At 46.0% G+C, this 20,053-nt stretch overlaps 1 protein-coding gene across 1 annotated transcript; it reads right to left on the bottom strand.

Annotated features, from left to right (window-relative positions):
* Window positions 1–7,588: 7,588 nt before the first annotated feature.
* On the bottom strand, window positions 7,589–14,680 carry UPK1A (uroplakin 1A). The gene is made up of 7 exons (XM_077133624.1): window positions 14,600–14,680; window positions 13,204–13,404; window positions 10,773–10,847; window positions 10,548–10,655; window positions 9,574–9,753; window positions 7,782–7,865; window positions 7,589–7,699 (listed from the first exon to the last, which is right to left on the bottom strand). The coding sequence occupies exons 1-7, from the start codon at window positions 14,678–14,680 to the stop codon at window positions 7,655–7,657; spliced, it is 774 nt and encodes a 257-aa protein (XP_076989739.1). The 3' UTR covers window positions 7,589–7,654.
* Window positions 14,681–20,053: the final 5,373 nt, after the last annotated feature.

Here is a 20,053-nt window from a genome sequence, read left to right on the forward strand (position 1 = left end):
CAATAATCTCTTGAAATGGGGAAAACATACACACATACTTGGATTAGCTAATAATAAGATATTTTTTTAATATGCTGTTTGGTAGGGTGACATTTCATTATTTTTCCACGTGAGTATTCGGTTATTGCAGCACTATTTGTTGAATTTTTGTTTTGTTTGTTTGTTTTGCTTGTTTATTTGTTTTTCGAGAAGTGCATGGACTGGGAATTGAATTCGGGTCTCCTGCATGGCAGGCGAAAATTCTACTACTGAACTACCCTTGCACCCCTATAACATAAGACTTTTAAATGACACTTTTTGTGAAATACTTTGAAATGACTGAAAAAAAAAAAGGTGTTATAACAAAAAAACATTGGTATTTCCTGAACCTGAGTAGTTTCTAGCAACAGGTATCACCTGCCCTGACTCTGGGTGTAGTCTTTTTTTTTTTGTACATGGGCAGGCAGCGGGAATTGAACCCAGGTCCTCTGGCATCGCAAGCAAGCATTCCCGCCTGCTGAGCCACTGTGGCCCGGCCTCTGGGTGTAGTCTTGATGCAAAATTCCTAATTCCTTCAATTTCCACACTTGTTCCTCTATTCTTTGAATGAATTTCTATGAAAGGAACTTTAATGCCAGGGTCTTTTTTTTTTTTTTTTCCAAGCAGGACTGGAAGTGGCTCGCCAAGAAAATCATTTTCTTGTTCCCTTACCTTCTCTGTTTTGTATCTTTCTATTTCCTACCTACTTTCTAAATATTTCAGATGTAGACCATCTGAGCAGGCAGTCAATTCAGTGAGGATTAGTTAGTCTATTTCATGTTTTCAATAAATCTCCTGCTTGAGGTAAGTGGGGTGTCCTCAGGTGAGCTCCAGAAGGCGGAGGAGGTTGAAGAAGGCACAGGAAGTCACTGGCTACAATATGGAGTAAAAGAACAGCTACTCACTGGTCGCAGTCCAGGGAACAAGAACAGAGCTCTGGAATTGGAAATTGAAACCCCTTTCTCCTGCAGTGCCCCTCCAGTGCCCTCAACTGACAAGGCCTAGACTTGTCTGCAAATAAATGGCAAAGTGAGCTATGGGGACCCCAGTGTAGTGGCTAGCAGTGAGTTCTAAGTGGTCCTGAGCCTGCGCTGGGTAACCAACCCCTCCCTGCTCCCAGGACAGGCCCTTGGGATGGGGCTGATTCCGTCCTTACTCCCAGGTCAGGCATACGCCCCAGGAAGGGTCAGAGCATCCAGCCCCCTGCCCCCATGCGTGGGAACCGGAGGGCACAGCATCCAACCAGGACAATGGGAAACAATCCAGAGCAGGGACCATTGCCACTGCCAGAAGCTCACACACGAGCTGCTGAGACTCCCCACCTCTCTGCCTAGCTAATGTTTAAAAATTATCCTTTTTATTTTGATTTTATTTTTCTCCTTAGTACCTATTATCCTCTGATATGCCTCTTTTCCTTATTGGTCTAATTTATCTCCCCTCACAGAAGATAAGATCTATGTTCTAGTTTGCTAGCTGCTGGAATGCAACACATCAGAGATGGATTGGCTTTCAATAAAAGGGGATTTATATTTAGTTGACGTATAGTTCTTCACAGGAAAGGCAGCTAACTTTCAACTGAGGTTCTTTCTTATGCGGGAAGACACAGGGCAATCTCTGCTGGCCTTCTCTCCAGGCCTCTGGGTTCCAATATCTTTCCCTGGGGTGATTTCTTTCTGCATCTCCAAAGGCCTGGGCTGAGCTGCGAGTGCTGAGATGAGGTATGCTGACCTGCTTGGGCTGTGCTCTCTCATTTAAACACCAGCCAATTAAATCAAACATCATTCATTGCAGCAGGCACACCTCCTAGCCAACTACAGATGTAATCAACAACAGATGATGCCATTGGCTCATGTCCACAACAATAGAACTAGGCACCTTCACCTAGCCAAGTTGACACCTGAATCTAACCACCGCAATCTAGAAGGGGAGAGTTTGGGGTCTGTTTTGTCCCATGCTGGGCTCCCAAGCCGAGAACAGTACCTGTCACATAGGATCAGCAGGAAATAAACATTTGTTGAGTGTTTATCATCCTGGAAAGATATTCACCAGTATTTTACCAACCAACCCATCTCAGCATAGCTTCCGGGGCCTTCAGTCTCTGTTGAGGGCACAAGGTATCAGAGACGCCTGCATAAATGGATTCTCATCAGGCAGGGAAAGGTTAGTTGAATACCCAGAACTTATGTCATCCTTCTCGAAGACTTCACTCAGTAGTATAAGCTCTTCCATTTCTGGGTGGTTAGCCAGCACTGGACTCTTCCGTTCTCACCCATAACTCAGGATCAGCAGGGTCACATTGAGGGGACAACAAAGTTTAGCCAGACTTGCCTAAGGAACAGCACAGTCTTCTGGAAAACCCATTCCCCCACTATCTCGCTCTGTCTCTTGTTTTAAAAATATTTATCAGCGATCTATAGATCATTGTCAAACTGGATAATTCCTCCTGAGTTAAGGAAAATTAACCACAAAAATAAAACAATTGACAAGAAGGGACATAGCCTATGCATATACAGACTTATATGATTTTTCTTCTCTCTAGAATTGTATAAAACTAGAAACACGTGTTAAATTTTTTTTAAATAAACTTTTTTAATTTGGGAAGAATTTTAGATTCCCAGAGAAGTTGCAAAGACAATTCAAAGAGCTCCTGTGCACCCTTCACCTAGTTTCTCTGATGTTACCATCTTACATAAGCGTGGCACAATTATCCACACATAAGAGAGTAGCTCAGTACAGTATGATTAACTAAATTCCAGGCTTCATTCAGATTGCAATAACTTTTCCACTAATATCTATCTTTCTTTGCCAGGATTCTACATTTAGTTTTGCACGTTGCTTTTTTCTCAATGAATAATATATCTTGGAAATGTTCTCATGGCAGCAAATCACAATGTGGCTCCCTGTAAACTTTGGTGCCTAGTATTCCATTGTGTGTAAGAAATGAATTATTCAACTAGCTCTCTTCTGGTGTGATTTAGGCCATATCCTAGTTATTGCTTTTATGATTACCCTTATAGTTAAGTTTTCCCACACATATGTGTGTGCATATGCAGAATAAATTCCCAGAGGTGGAATCAGTTGGGTCAAAGAGGTATGGAACTTACATTTTGGTGGATAAGCCAACTTGCCCCCATGGAAGGTTTGTAAGCAGCAGTAGGTGTAGTGAGAGATGTGTTTGCCCTGCATAACAGTTGATTTTTTCCATATCAATGACAACAAAGGGGACACAGAGCTTGGCTTAGAGGAACCAAAGAGAGAGATAAATCAGGGGAGGTAGCAAGGGGCCAGGCCACATGGGACCTTCAGTACCAGGCCAAGAAGCTAGACTTTGTGCTGAGGGTCGTGATGGGGGTCATGGAAGGATATGATCACATGTAGGGATGAAGCATTAAGTGGCTGCCTCCTTCTCAGGGGTCCTGGCCCTGATCTGGCCCTTACCTTTCTGCTCCCCTCTCACCCACAGGAGCAAGGGGCACTGAGACAGACCTGTCCTGCCAGCTTGGGCTGCCTTGGTCAGGCCACACAGCTGCCAGACCGGCTGAACTATATTCTGCAAGTACGTGCCTGGGCAGGAGCCAGAAATGATAGTGGCAGGCATGGGACAGTGTTGAAGAGCTATCCCTCAGATCCCTGCTTCCCAGGCTGCCTGTCTGACTGTCCAACAGCCTGCTCATCCCAGTGCTGCAGCAGCCAGCAAAGCCTGGCCTATCTTAGCTGCTCAGGAAAAGCTTCAAAACGTTTCATGGAAATATCCCTTTTTTCAATGCCCATCTTATATTCAGCATTGGCATTTTTATTAGCATATATTTCTTGATTTTTTTGAAAGACAAAAGTAATAATAATCAGAAAATTTAGAAAATACCCAAAATGACCAAGGAATGAAATAAAAATCCCCTCCGGATACTTCTCTTTCCTCAATTAACAATGTTAACCTTTGAGAGACTTTTAAATTTTATTTTAATGCAAACATACATATTTATATTTTTATCAGGAAAGGGATCATACCTGGCATGCTATTTTGTAATCTGCTTTTTTCACTTGACAACTTCCTGAATGTTTCCCTGTGCCATTAAATATTCTTTCGCATGTGACTTTTAAGGAAAAACTGATCTTACATGAATCAATCTCTATGAACTCCACAAAGATTCTTTAAAGATCCGCCACAAAACAAAACTCTCTACTCACATACATCTTCATGAAAGCTTCAAGCATATTCAAGCATGACTACTTTTCTAAACATAAAATGTGTGAATTTCTTGGGTGAATCAGTGACTGTCCCTCAAGGATGAGTGGAACCCCAACATTTGAAATTAGGATTCACCAAACATAGTTACAACCTAAGCAGACAGTTTACTTCTGCATTTGGTTCTGATTACACAGGGTTGAGAAATCCCTATTCACAATACAAAGATCGACCATTTCCTTGGCTTTTGGATGGTAGTGGGCCCTATGCCAGGAGTTAGGGACCTGTTAACACCCTCATTTTACAGATAGGCACACTGAGGGTCATGGAGGGGACTCACTGGCCAAAATCACTGGCCCAAGGGTGGTGGGTCTGCTGAGAACACACAGTTGGCGCTTTACCTATCTCAGAGAACAAGGTCACTGGCAAAGTCCCTGTGAACTTGCTCACGAGGACACGCCTGGATTTAAAAGCAGTTTAGGACTGAATTCCCTATTCCCTTGATGTATTTACAAGCAGGTCAAACATGTGCCCAGCAATGGGGGAGAAGTTCTATTCCATGGTTTGAAGAAAAGCCGGTTAGACCAATTAACATGTTAATTGGCTCCTATGTTAAAATATGGAGCAGGATCACATCTAAGTGGTGTTCTTCAGTTCTAATTTTAAAGTAAAGCTGTATATTGTTCAGTGTTTTAGAAATCCCTTTATTTTTGTTTATGAAAAGTAACTTATGATCTTCATAAAATTTTTTCAAACATAAATATATGCTGTGAAAATTCCTCTTCTCATGGGAATAGGTATATATAATTTTTATAAAAATGAAAGCATTTACATATAATATTCTGCCCCTCCCCTCCTTTCACTTAAGCACAGATCATGATAATGGCATGGCATATCTATACTCTGGAATACATTGCAACAGTCAAAAAACAAGAGAAGGTGAATGTGTATTTACTGACACAGAAAGATGAACACAGTATATGGGTAAGTGAAGAAAGCAATTGCAAAGCACTATTTAAAGCATGATTCCATTAAATACAGTGTGTGCCTTTGTACAAATACATATATAGATGTATCCATATAAACTTTTTTGTTTGTGCTTTTTTATTTTTTTCCTTTTTGCATGGGTAGGCACTGGGAATCGAACCCAGGTCTCCAGTATATAAACTTTTAAAAGGCAAAAAAGGACATATCCCATAGCTATCTAGGGGAATGGAACATGGGATACATTTTCATAATTTGTAAAAGTCTAATTCTATCCACTAATCTAATTAGAATTCCAATTCTAATCCACTTCTAAATTTTTATATTCTTTTTTTGTTTTGTTTTCAGTTTTTTTGAGAGCCAGAGAGAAGGGGCCTTCTCCCTATTAACAGAGGTGCTCATAGATTCTTCAGCAACTCCAAGCTTGGGCTGTGGGGGCTGGGGAGGTGGCAGGCATGCCAGGCGTATTGCACGGGGTAGTTATAGGGTGTGGCCTGGTTGTTTATCCTGGCGGACTTGGTGTAGGGGCTGAGTGGGAGCTGAATTATGGCAAAGTCCCGATGGTGAGGGACGTACCCTTACAGCTCCTTGACCCAGGCTTTCTGGAGGGAGGCAGCAACTCTGATGGCCATCTTGGTCTTGGCGGTCATAAATTTTTATTATCTTTTAAATGAAAGGATTATGAGTGATTTTGGGCTTTTTGTTTTTAAAGCCCATTCCTTGTAAAATTACTTAAAAAATATTAACCCATTAGAGAGAAGGGTAAAATTTCTTTTGACAAACCCTGCATCTTCAGGTGTATTAAACTAATTCATTGTTATGTTTGGAGTATCTTTCCAGAATTTACACACACATACACAGAAATCAAATTACTGTATGTATGTTACAATTTTTTTTCTACTCCATATTTCCTGGAGCTTTTTCTAAGTTACAACATACAGCTTTATTTCAAAGTTATTTACTATTGCATTGTATCCTAGAATATACACATAGCACTGCTGATATCCATGATCCTTTAGGTTACTGTAATGAATGTCCGAATATGTGCTTTCTGATTATTTATACCATTATGATGACTTTTCATATTAACTCACGTAGATCTATCTTTTTTTAAATAAGTAAATTGAATTTCAGTGAAGGACTTAACATCAGTTATACAACCCAATCCTTACTGATGGATGGTTGTTCCCAATTTTTCACTCTAGCAAATAATGACCTCTTTGACCATTACACCTTTTTTTAAGTATATTTTTAAACTTTGAAATCTGAATCCAACATGTGCATATCATCTCCAGACCAGTGGAATAAATGAGGATCCAGGGATATTTCATTTGATGGGGAAGGAAGCCAGGCTCTCCTGGCAAGGCCTAATTGCTGCAAAATGGCCATAGATGGGGCTGCTTCAGGGAGGACAAAAGAGGGATAATGAGATTCTTCAGCTGTTTGCTATGATGGACCCCTTAGAGAACTTGCTGGAAGCTACTGCCTCTCAGAGGAGGATGTCTGTCATTTGTATCTGCCTAACAATCCTGCACCCTGATTTTCTATTAATAAACAAGTCCTCTCCATCAGATGCATCCTTAGCAGGATAATCGATCCAAGTGCCCTCCCCTCCTCAACCAAAGACCGAGCTTAGAACCTAAGCCAGGATAGTGAGATTCAGTTCCTGCACTTTGGCTAAAGCTATTGGGAGAGAAGCCCTTTCTCATCTGCCATGTTGCTTAGCTATAATCATGTAAGTCTGATGTTGCCAGAGAAATCCTGCCTGAGATTGAAACAGGTGTCCTGCAAGCAGATTGAACTCCTGGATCCAGACATTCCTGGAGCCAGCCCTACTGACTCAGTTACATGAGCCAATGATGCTTCAGCCAATGCCAGTTGGGTTTCTGACACTTCCATTAAAGACTCCTCGTTTGTTCACCCTTGCCCCAGAAGAAAGCAACTTCATTCATTCAACCAGTATTTATTGAATATCTAGTCCATGCTCAGCCTTGTGCTGGACAATGCTGGATACAGTCAAGTGACCGTGACAGAACTTTCCCTCATGGCAATGCATCTTCCAGAGCTTAAACAGACAACCACAGAGACGCTATTCAGAGACAATGGTGACACCCGCCATGATGGAGAATCTCGGGGAGCTGAAAGAGAAGCATCTATGAATGCGGTCGTGGGATTGGGCCAGGGTCCCCCGAGGACATGACTTTTAAATTGAGACTGAGAGATGATAGGAATCAGCCAAGTGATATGGGGTCAGGGGCAAAAGATCCATGCACACATATCCAGGGGTTTCAGGACACCCCCGAGAACCAGTAGGGCTCCGAAACCCAAAGGAGATCTTGGAGAGGAAAGAGGGAAGGGTGCAGGAGCTGGGGAAGGGAGATGGGAGGCGGTCATGCAGGCCCTGGCTGAAGGAGGCAGGAGTAGGAGAAGGAGGAGGCCAACTGTGCCCTTGGCCTGCCCTTCTGTTCCTCATATGGTGGTGTAGAAGTACATGGCTATCAGCATCACAGGGAGCTGGGCAAGAAGGCAATCAGGTGAGGGATGCTGCAGCCCCACACCCACATCCTACCCAGCCCACAGGCTCCCTGTCTCTCACCGTCCACATCAGGATGGCAAACCCAAACCATGAGATGCCCCACGTGTAGCTGTCAATGGCGTGGCCGATGTGCTCGAAGCAGCCCTAGGTAGGGGCAAAGGAGTGGGGGAATGGGGGGGGGGGGGCATTGAGAAATGCCCAGGGAGGCTTGCAGCTGGGGGCAATAGTCACTATGAGCCCCAGAGAAGGTCACTTTCTTCCCTGAGCCTCAGTCTTCTCATCTAAGCAATGGGGATCCTGACAGTGTCTACTTCCAAGGGTGGTTTTGGGGATCCAAAGAGGTGATGCAGAAACAGATCCTGCACGAGTAGGCTGTGACTATGATGGACAGAAGGCCGACTTTCCAAGCTGCCCACAAGTTCCTAGGCTTTGAAACTCACCTTTAAGTTCAGCCCAGTTCCAATACCTCCTCATTTAAAGATGAGGCTGAGGCGACCAGAGCCTACATGACTTGCTTCACACAACCTGTGGCCTGGTTTGCAAGAAGCCAAGTTCAGAGGTTCAGGGTCAGTATCCTCAGTCAGGCAGGGCCAAGTTGGGGGCCAACTCTGCTATTTGTTAACAGGCTGTGGGGCCACGGGGTGTCTTTGACTCTCTGAGCCTCAGTTTTCCAACCCATGAAGTGGGAATCTTGATAGCAATGTCCTCTGAGAGGTGGCAGAGATCCGGTAAGAGGAGTGTGCCCATGCTCTGCAGGCTCAGGGCTTGAGCGGTGGCCCCCTTGCCATGACACCTGATCCAAGACAAGTGGCTGAAGGGCTCCCAAGTAGCCGAAAGCAGCAGCAGGGAGCCCTGGGGCTAGTTCACCTTTTAGTTTAACCTCCTTCTCCCTTCTCTGCCTACCTGCCCTCACCTTTCAGTGAACATTCAAAGTACCTCATTGGGGCCTGACTGCCTGAACTTGAGTCCCAGTTCCCTCCCTCACTAGCCACTAGAGAATGAACTCTCAGTTTCATCACCTGTCAAAAGGGGGGGTAAGAAAATTGTCTTTACCCCATAAGGTTGGGGTGTGGATTAAAGTGGATAAAAACACAAAGCATGTAGAAGAATGCCTGGCACGGGGGTAAAGATGTTGGTGCTGTTTTAGCCGCTGCCTTTATTCCAACCTGGCCTAGATAGCCAGGGAAAGTTCTGAGTCCAGCAGCCCCTGTGCACCCTGTTGGCTTGCCCAGTGGACTGAGACCAGCAGGATTGGCTTCACTGGAAGATTTATTAGAAATGCAAATTCTTGGGCCCCACCCCAGACCCCCTGGAAGGGTTTTAATAAGCCCCCAGGTAAGTCTGAGGTACCCGAGCCTGAGGCCTTCAGGCCCCTTACCTGTGAGGCCAGTACTGGTGAGAAGGATCAGGTGGAGCAGCACGGAAAGGGGCCTGCCTGGGTCTGGGCACAGAGGTGGCGCTTGGGGATGGTAGGGTGGGAGACATAAGGGAGACAGGTGGGGGAGAGAGAGGGAAGCAGAGAGGAAGAAGACCAGAGGGAGGGGATGATAGGAGGAGAAAGACAGAAGGAGGAAGGGAGAAAGGAAAAGAGAGAAAGGCCCAGTAAGAGAAAGACAAGAAGAGACTCAGAGACACCAAGAGGGAGAGAAAAAGATCCAGAAAAAGAGACAGACAGTCAGAAGGAAAGAGGGACGATGTAGAGAGAGAAGAGGAAGAGAAAGCTGGAAAAGAGAGAGAAAGGGAGATGGAAAGACAGGCATTAGGAGGAGAGAGGGAAGCCAGAGAGGAAGCAAGGGGGAACAGAGAACAGAAAGAACAGACGGACAGGCAGGCACGGGGAGTGCGGACACACCTTGGTGAACAAGTAGTCCACGTGACCCAGGCGGCAGCCCTCCTCGTTGAGTGGGATGAAGTTGCCGGTCCGGCGGCAGCACAGCGGGGGCCATGGGAACACCACCTCCGGGGTGGCCGCTCGGAAGGCTGACGTGAAGTTCACCCAGTCCATGGGCCCTGAGGCCCCACAGCACTCTTGCTGGAGAGAGAGGCGGGTCAGGCAGGCTTGGGCACAGAAAGGCCAGCCACCTTCCTGAGGTCACACAGCAAGGAGAGGCAAGGCCTGCGCTGCCATAACTTGGGACTCAATGTCAGGAGAGAGGGTGGAGATCAGAAGACATTTGTCCCAGGACTGGGAGACTGGTGGGGGATTTGGATCAAGAACACACTGGTGTTTTGTTTTAAAATTCTTTCAAATTTTAGTTATTGATCACTAAAAACTGGGGTGAATGACATGAAAAGACAGATTTTTGGCTTCTCCTGGCCAAAACTGTGTGTTTGAATTTGGAGCCCCGGAATGATAAAAACACAGGCTCGGGCAACCTTTAAATCCTGGTCAAATGTGTCGGGTGGGCCAAACAGCCCCTCAATTTCCTCCTCTGGAGATGCAGCATCCATTGGGCTTAACTAAGAACAGGGCTTGGGTCCTTCTGGCTGCATGGCCTTGTCACTCAACCCCCTTTCTCGGTTTCCTCATCTGTAAAAAGCCGATGTGGAGCGCTGGTGAGGATGAAATAAGCTTTACAAGGGCTTGGAACAGTGCTCAGCGATGGTGCGCCATAATGTTTGCCATTTAGCGTTGTTTCATTAAGGCAGGGTGCGCCCTAGTTAAGAGCAGGGGTCTGGATCCAGACTGCCAGTTTGAATCCCAGCTCTGCCACTCACCAACCCAGTGGCTCTGTGCAAGCGACTCTCCCTTTCTGGGCGTCTCCGCACAGGGGTAAAGCACTGGCTCACCTCCGAGGAGGCAGAGTGAGGGCCCACCCTCCCCACCTCGATCATGATGCGGTCCCAGAGGCGCGTCAGCTCCCGGCCCTGGCCCGTGTCTGCGCTGTAGAAGGTCAGCATCTGCTTGGTGATCAGGGATGGGTTGGACACCATCTGTGGAGGGCCAGAAGGGGCTGGGTCCAGCGAGAGAGGTCCCCGCCCCCTGCCCCACACCTTTCCCCATGCTCCCCCGCTGAAGTCAGTCCCCTGCCCGGGCCTCGATGGACTCACGTAGTCTCGGTGGGTGTAGGACGTGATGCAGGAGGCGCACTCAAAGATGTAGACAATGAGCATGAGCGCCAGGTACTGGGGAGAGAGAGAAGGCCCGCCCAGGTAGGGCAAAGCCCGTGGAGGATGGGAAAGTTTTACTTGAGCCGGGAAACCAGGAAGGTTAAGAAATTCCCCACCCACCCCTTGTATTCCAGAAAATCGCTCTTCCCCATAAGATTTAAATTATTCAAGACTCACAGACCCTCCAAATTCCCACTCTTTGCCTCACAAATTATTCGCTGAACTGCTGGTCCCACTGATTGATAGGAACAAAGTGTTTATTGACCAAACTTTGCGTAAGCTTCTCTCCTTCCTCCAAACCCCTGAACTTTAAGGGGCCTTCCAGCATGAAATTTTCTCAGCATAAAATACCCAGCATAAAATATTCTCATATCCACTAACGGATCATACTACTCTTTCATCCCACTTCCCCATACCCGATTCTTTCCTCTCTATAAAAGAAAAACCCCTGAGATGCTTTCAGACTGTATGGTGGGAGTGTTCTTTCAATAGTTGCCTGTTGCCATGGTCCCCCATCCGCCTTTGCAAATCCTTTCAAATAAAGTCTCCTTAGCAGGTCTGGGTTTGTTTTTTTACTTGACACTATGTAAGTCAGACCCCCTTGAGGAACAGATCAATTTTTTTTTTTTAATTAGGACAAGGGATGTGGTGGGTACAGGGTGTTTGTTGTATAGTTCTTTCAACTTCTCTGTATGTCTGAATTTTTTAATAATAAAATATTGGGGACAAATGAAATCAACAACAACAAAAATAGTTTAAATATACAGTGTAGTTTCCAAAGTTAACCAATGACTTGGAATCAGTAATTTAAGGGTCTACTATAAAAAGAAAAGAATAAAGACATTCTCGAGACAGTTGGGATGTCTGAGCACAGACTGGGTATTGGAAGCCATAAAAGAATTAGGGTGAAGTTTGCAGGATGGACCAACGGGCATGGTATGCCAAAAAAAAAAAAAAAAAAAAAAAAAAAAGCACTATAGTTGATGTTTAATAAGAATTACTTTACTGGCCTCACCCCTCACCCAAATCCTTAGCTGTGCCCCCACCCTGGAAGCAACAAGGGCTTGGGTGTGGATTTGACATCTTTTCAGAACCAAAAGAGTGATGATGATGCAAAACCTGCCTGACTGCTTTAAAACAATGTCCTTATCACTCAGAGAAATACAGGCTCAAGTATTTACAGATAAATGACTTGATGTCTGGAATGTGCTTCTAAACACCCCGGGGAAAAAAAAACACGGGCAGGCAGAGGGTGGCCAGAGGAGGCAAGAGTGGCCTCCTTTTTTTTTAAAAATTCAGTCTTTCTTTCTTCTCTCTCCCTCTCTCACCCATTGGGTGAACTTTTCCCGGCCCCATCCAGCCTCAGAGCCTTTGCACTTGCTCTTTCTTATACAGGTGCCTCATTTCCTCACCTCTTTCAGGTCTTGGCTTTCTCTGGCCCTGACCCCTTCCCTTCCCCTCCCCAAACTCTGAGTGTCCCTTCTTTGTTCATTGTTTTCAGCCTCTGAACATTTTCCCCCTGGGGCAAGGGTTTTTGTCTGTTTTTGTTCACCACTATACCCCCAGGAGCTGCTCTTGGAAATCTAAAAGACCCCAACTGTAAAAGAAGCACAGCATTGGCTTGCGTGAGCCCAGCCGGGATTGGAATCCCTGTTCTCCCAACTACTTGGGCTGCTGGCTTCCTGAGCTTCAGTTTTGTCATCTGGTAGATGGGCACAAAACACTTACCTCTGAGAGCGTCTGGGAGGAACGAGAGAGTTCAGGTCTCTAAACCACTTAACTTAGTGCCAGGCACAGGAAAGATACTTGGGAAGGGGGCAGGGGTTGTCCCTGCCACTGTCGTTGGCAGAGGTTGAGGGTAGCCTCAAGAATTGAATTGCTCACATTCAAATCCTGGCTGGTCCACTCATTTGCTGTGTGACCCTGGATAAATGACTTCACCTCTCTTAGCCTCAATTTCAATTTTTGTCAAGTGAGCTCAGACAACAACAATATTTGTCTCATGGCAGGCTGTGAGGAATAAAGCATTTAGAACAACTCCTGGCATGCAGCGAGTCCTCATTAAATGGTAGCTGTGCTACTATTTTTGTTATCATTGGCAGAGCTCATGAGCATAGACTCTGGAGAACAACCACAGCCATGCTACCCGCATGAAGAGTCCTTCTACTGTGTGGTTTTCCTGTGCCCCAAATTTCCCCTTTTTAAAGTGAGGTAACAGCCGAGCCAAGGTCTTGGATTGGGCGAAGATTAACTGCGGTGCTGCCCATGAGGGGCCGCATTGAACACTTGTCTAGTGAGGGCACCTCGGAGGAAACACGCTTCCCGCTTCCCTCTTGGCCCAGCCCGTCCCGTCCCGCCTGTGGGGCCTCACCGTCAGGACCATGGACCGGCGGCGGCACAGCGCCGCGCCCACGCCCAAGCTGGCCACCACGAAGAAGGAGAAGCCGCAGAAGATGGCGATCCACGCGCCAGCAAAGACGTCGTCCTTGCCTGAGACGCCCATTAACGGGTACACACGGTACTGGTCGGCGGTCACCCACACCGTCTCGGCAAACAGGGCCAGGCCTGACAGCTGGACGGGGGTGGGGTGGGGCCGAGGAGAGAGGCCTGCTTAGGGCCCCGGCCTGCTGCGCTCTCCTGGTTCCTGCCCCACTCGTACCCTCCACTGCCCTCTCTGTAAGGCGGGCATCTAACAAGGGTGGCCTAGCCGCGACCCTCCCAGGTTGCCATGCATTATTCCCTGAGAAGGGAAATTGGCCATAAAAGTCACCAATGCATCCTCTTTGGCCCAGCAATTCCACTTCCAGGAATCAGTCTAGAGATACAATCACCCAAGAGGGAAAAATCATGAACCCACAAAGTTATTCGCTGTCTCATGGTCAGCAAGGGGAGGAGGGTGCCACAGGAAGGAGTACTGTGCAGTAGTGGAAAAGGGCAGGGGACTTTCTGAGGACTGAGGCCGAATGACCCACAGGCTAGCGGGCCAGGTGGAAAGGGGGCGAGGTGGCATGCAGAACAGGATGTGGAGTGAGCCATGATTTGGACAAGAAAGGGGAAAAAAATAGGTACATATATTTGCATTTGGTTAAAGAATATTGGAGAAACTAAGTCGATGGGGGTGGGGGGTGGGGAGCAAGGAGGGAGGCTTCTCAGTGGACAGAGTTCTTCCTCTGTGCCAGACCCTGGCCCCAGGCACTGCCCGGTGTGGGCCAGCTGCTGTGGGTGCAGCTGAGATGTGACTGCCAGGAGGGCCCACGCGAACAGCTCCCACCGGCCAAGCATTCTTCTAAGCACTAAAGTCCCCTCACTCATCTCATTCTCCCAGCATTTCTATTTTATCTCCCTCTTACCCATGCATCACTGGTCCCAGGTCCCACAACTAAAAAATGACAGAGCTGCAATTTAAGACCAGGCCATCTGGCTCCAGAGCTATGTGCAAATATCACTTATTTTTAAAAATGACATTAATTAAAAGACATCGTTATGGCCAAGCAATCACATTAAGTCCATCGTGGTGCTGATGTTGGTGGAGCACTTTTTCTGAGCTGAGGGCTGTATGTGGATCAATCCATTTAGTCCACACCACAACACAATCTATACATGGGGAAATGAAAGCACAGGGAAGTGGCTTTCTCAAGGTCATATAGCTGGGAAGAGGCGGAGTTGGGATTCAAACCCAGGCTGCTCTGACTTGAGCCCTCAGCCCCCTCCCTCACACATCCACTAGGTTCTCCAGCAAAAGAGATGCAGGGATGGGGGGTCCTCACCAGAATAATGACGTTGCCCACGACCAGTAGGCCCACCACGACCGGGGACCCCTTCTCTGCCTCCACAGCGACGGGAGCCATGGTCTGTCTGAGACACATGAGCATGAGCAGTGGTGAGGTGGGTAAAGGCCAGGAGGGCAAGGAGGGTCCAGCTCACGTCTCACTCTCACCCCACAACCCTGATGCCAAAGGCTGCCCCCAAATGTGTCCAACCCACCACCAGCAGCCTGGCGCAGTGAATGCTGCTCTGAGACCCATTTTACAGAAGAAAAAACTGAGGCACAGGCAGGGTAGTCACTGGCCAGAGCTCAACACTGACCCATCCTAAGCCTCAGGCACTCCATCACTAGCCCCTGCTCCCCCCTGCCACCTTCAGACGCCCAGAGCCCCCTCCTCACCTTCTATGCCTGAAGTCCCTCTGGCCAGCCCCTCCTGGAGAGGTTACCTATATATGCACAGGCCCCTCCTTGGACCAGTCACCAAGGAAGGGGGATTGACCAGAGGAGGGGGAAGAGGGCAGGCAGAGCAGGCCAGGACAGGGGAGCAGCCCCAAGTGATTTATGATCCTGAAATTCCAGGTTGTGTCTGGCCACATGGGCAGGGCGATGTGTGCCTGGGCCTGGCCACACAGCCTCTGGTTCCCAGATTGGGGGTGGGGGCGGGGAGGTGGCTTGGGGGTGGGAGTGTGGCTCTGGAGTTGGGAGGGGGAGTGTGCTACCCAGAACCTCCTGATGGCGCTTTCCTCAGGACATGGGCCTTCTTGGGAGCCCATGAAATGCAAGTTGGACCCACAAATCAGAACGTGGATCCCGAATCCCAGCTCTGCCTCCTCTGACTATGGTGCCCTTGGATGGGCAGGTGGTTCCACTTCTCCCAGCCAGGAGCCCGGGAGGAGAGACCTGTGCAGGGACCCCAACATGAGGACCAGAATGGACGAGAACAGGGCCTTAGGGGAGGAGATAAGGAGGCGGGTGGGAGAGACCCTCAAGAGTTGAATGGATGGGTTGTGGGATGTTAGGAGAGCATGTCACATGAGCGGGGTGTGTGTGGGGGGGGAGCTCCAGGACATGAATGTACACCAGGGGAGAGAGGAGTGTGCTAGAGAAAGGGAAGGGGCACATCAAATGGGCTTGGTGGGAGAAATCCCCCTCACCCCCCAAACACAAATGGACAAAGCAGGGCCAGTGGGGAGCCATAGGTGGAACCCTCTTAAGGTGCAGAATGAGAAGAGGGACCTCAGGTCACATCCTAGCCCTGCTCTTCTCTGCCATGTGACTTGGCATGTACATTTGCCTATCTGCAGAACAGGCGACCACGGGACAGAGTGAGGGGGTGTTTGCTGCACCTAACGCCGCTGGGCCGGGTAGCAGGTGGCGGCGCGCCCGAGAGCTCCAACTGCCCTCCGATGGCGTCCCCTCGTGGCAGAAGGCTGATTCCGCAGGCTAAAAGTGGTGGCCTGGGACCCAGACTCCTTACCCTAGAAATGTCTCAACCCGGAAGGCAAGGGCATTTCTCGGAGTTCTGGCTCCCCGGTGCATGCAAGACAAATGGCACATAAATTCCCATGCCAAGACAATGACTGGGTTATGACACATGCAATATTTAACCGATTAAAATAGTTATTTTGGTTTTTAGTTAATGTGCTTTAGATTTGAAACAAATTGTCCTCTGTGGGTTCACATTTTATTAAGAACTACTGAGAAAAGCTAAGTCATACTGTACATGAAGTGTCAAGTACATTTTCTTTCTTACTCTTACATAAGTTGGTCTTCAAAACAATTAATGTTGAAGTGCTATTTATTTTCTAGAAATGTCACCATGCCAGAATGTTCTAAATATGATCATATGCTTACCCTATGACCCAGTCATTCCCCTTGAAAATTCCACCCTGCACCCCCAGCCCTGTGTTTTAGTTCCCTGGGCTGCTCAAGCAAATACCATGAAATGGGTCGGGTTAAATGATGGGAATTTATTCTCTCATGGTTTTGAGGCTAAAAAAAGAGTCTGAATCAAGGCATTATCAAGACAATGTTTTCTTCACAAAGACTGGTGTTCTGGGCTGGCTACCAGAATCCTTGGCTCCTCTGTCACATGGCAGTGTCTCCTGGTCTCTCCCTTCTCTTTTGGGTTCCACCGATGTCCAGCCTCTTGCTTCCTCTGGCTTTCTCTCCCTCTGTTTGGATTTCACTTTGCTTATAAAGGGCTCCTCCAGTTAAGAGGCTTAAGACCTATCCTGATTGAGGTGGGTCAAAGGTCCTACTTACAAGGGTTCATACCCACAGGAATGGATTACATTTAAGAACATGTTTTCCGCGGTACATAAGCTTTAAAGCACCACACCCAGCTTCTGTCCACCAGTGCTGTGAATGTGATTCATAACAGCCCCCAGATGGAAACCACCTAAGTGCCTGTGACCAGTAGACTGGATACATACCTTATGGTACGCGCATGCGATGTGGACATGCCTCAGCAATAAAAGGGAACAAACTATTGGCTGACACAATGACAGGGATGAATCTTGAAAGCATTGTGCGAAATAAAAAAACCAAACTCAGAAGGCGACAATTGTATAATTGTAGATATGAATGTCCAGGATAGGCAATACCAGTTTACAATGTTAAAAGTCAGGGCAGTGGTAACCTTTGGGGGGATTGCAACTGGCAGGAAATATGGCAGGAGAGCTTCTCTTTCTTGATCTGGACGCTGGTTATATAAGTGTTAAAATGCTGAGAATTTATCGTCATACACTCACAATTTGTGCCCTTTTTTTTTTTTTAATTACAGAGTCTTCTAAAGAGGGTAGATTCTTCCAAAGAAACATACTCAGTGTGTTAAATTGGTGTTTCCCAAAGGGGTACTCAAGATAATTTTAGGCTATCTATGGCCATGGCATGAAGTGATTCAAAATTCTAATGATGAGAAAGTTATCCAGTTCTTGTCCAGTCCTTCAGATGATGCCATGGAGAGAGGTTTAGTTTGATGCTACTGGGAACTTTAAAGTTCTCTAACCTTGTCTAAGCAGGCCTCAACAAGTCCCAGTGTCCGATTGAGATTTAACAACATATTTTCTTTGTCTTTCTTTTTAGGGTATGATGTCTTGTTTTCCATGTTGGGTGGCGATATGAAAGTTTCCTTTAAATTTTTTATTTAAAAATATTTCAGGTATTTGAAAAATGTCAAAAATAATGTAACAATCACTCCCAGGGGTGTGGACCTTCCTGTCAACATGGGACAGAAATCCTAGAATGAGCTGGGACTCAGCACCAAGGGATTAAGAAAAACTTCTCAACCGAAAGGGGGAAGAGAGAAATAAGACAAAATAAAGTGTCAATGGCTGAGAGATTCCAAACAGAGTCAAGAGGTTATCCTGGAGGTTATTCTTACCCATTAAATAGATATCACCTTTTTAGTTAAGGTGTAACAGAGAGGCTGGAGGGAACTGCCTGAAAATGTAGAGCTGTGTTCCAGTAGCCACGTTTCTTGAAGATGATTGTATAATGATATAGCTTTTGCAATGTGACTATGTGATTGTGAAAACCTTGTGTCTGATGCTTCTTTTATCTACCTTATGGACAGATGACTAAAACATATGGATTAAAAATAAATAATAGGGGGAACACATGTTAAAATAAATTTAGTAGATTGAAATGCTAGTGATCAATGAAAGGAAGGGGTAAGGGGTATGGTATGTGTGATTTTTTTTGTTTGTTTTCTTTTTATTTTTTTTCTGAATTGATGCAAATGTTCTAAGAAATGATCATGATGATGAATATACAACTGTGTGATGAAAAAAAAGAAAAATAAATAAATAAATACCTGGGAAAGAAGGACCTGCCAACGCCAGCCATGTGACAGCGGTACACTGGATACTGAGGTGTTCTGGATGCCGGCAGCCTTTCTTCAGAGAAAATATCATTGTACTGATGCCTTAATTTGGACATTTTCACGGCCTTAGAACTGTACATTTGTAAGCTAATAAATCCTCACTGTAAAAGCTAAAAATAATAATAATAATAATGTAACAAGCACCCATGTACCCATTACGCAGCTTTGCCAAATCTAAAGGTTTTTCCGTATTCACTGTGGATTCTTGTCTTTAAAAATTTGGGGTTCATCATCCTCAGCACCCCTGACCCTGTATCCTTTCTTTCTTTTTTTTCAGGGGCAGGCACTAGGAATCAAACCCAGGTCTCTGGCATGGCAGGCAAGGACTCTGCCACTGAGCCACTATTGCTCCCTATATTCTTTGTCGGATCTCAGTGTTGTGGGCTGAGTTAATCCTCAGTGAGTCCCTACAGACCGCTCTTGTTTTTTGTTTTTTTCTTTTAACTTTTTTTATTGTGAAATATTTATACAAAGACTAGTAAGAAAAAGCAATAATTTTCAAAATACACTTCAACAAGTAGTCAAAAAGAACAGATTTCAGAGTTTGTTATGGGTTCCACTATTTCAGATTTTTCCTTCTAGCTGTTCCAAAACACTGGAGCCTAGAAGAAATACTAATACAGCGATTCAGCAGTCATACCTATTTGTTAAATCTTATTTTCTCTGTTATAACTTCTTCTTCTCCTATGATCCTCCTCCCGATCTATAGGCTCTTTAGGGAATGCCCGTTCTGAATTTTCATGTTGCGAAGGCGTGTGGACACTATAGAATAGAGGGATGTAATTAGTTGATAATCTTAGAGAGACTGGTCCCTCTGGATTCCAGGATTTATCTGGCCTAGGAACCCTCTGGAAATTATAGGTCCCAGGAAAACAAACTTAATGCTTGAAACTTTTGTAGAATCTCAGTTCAAGCTGTAGTGTTCTTACTAGTTAACAGAAGTGATATCAGTTGGGGTTTAGCAAACCATGGCAATTAGCCCTATCTAAATTGCGTAAGAGTAGCTTCCAGAATAGCCTCTTGGCTCTATCTGATCTCTCTTAGGCAATGATGTCTTTTTAAAATTTTTTTTTGTTTTTTTGGTTGCTTTAAATTTGATGTATTCCTTTATATTCCCAAACTCTACAGGCACACCTTGGAGATACTGCAGTTTCAGTTCCAGATTGCTGCAATAAAGCAAATATCATAATAAAGCGAGTCATAGGAATTTTTTTATTTCCACTGCCTATAAAAGTTATGTTTACACCATGTCATAGTCTATGGATGGACCTTAAGGACATTATGCTGAGTGAGATTAGCCAAAAACAAAAGGACAAATACTGTATGGTCTCACTGATATGAACTGACATTAGTGAATAAACTTGGAGAATTTCATTGGTAACAGAGGTCATCAGGAGATAGAAATAGTGTAAGATGTTGGGTAATTGAAGCTGAAGGAATACAAATTGTGCAAGAGGACTGATCGTAAAAACTCAGAAATGGATAGCACAATACTACCTAACTGTAATACAATTATATTAAAACACTAAACGAAGCTGAATGTGAGAATGATAGAGGGAGGAGGGCTGG

Source organism: Tamandua tetradactyla, chromosome 16 (genome assembly GCF_023851605.1).
Source record: "Tamandua tetradactyla isolate mTamTet1 chromosome 16, mTamTet1.pri, whole genome shotgun sequence".
Lineage (NCBI taxonomy): Eukaryota > Metazoa > Chordata > Mammalia > Pilosa > Myrmecophagidae > Tamandua > Tamandua tetradactyla.

Bases quoted from the DNA above. Each gene is read 5' to 3' on its own strand.
- UPK1A (XM_077133624.1), bottom strand. From the start codon at position 14,680: ATGGCTCCCGTCGCTGTGGAGGCAGAGAAGGGGTCCCCGGTCGTGGTG. The intron at 13,405-14,599 runs GTGAGGACCCCC...ACCCCCGTCCAG, and splicing joins TGGGCAACGTCATTATTCTG to CTGTCAGGCCTGGCCCTGTT. The intron at 10,848-13,203 runs GTGAGGCCCCAC...CTCTCTCCCCAG, and splicing joins GCCGGTCCATGGTCCTGACG to TACCTGGCGCTCATGCTCAT.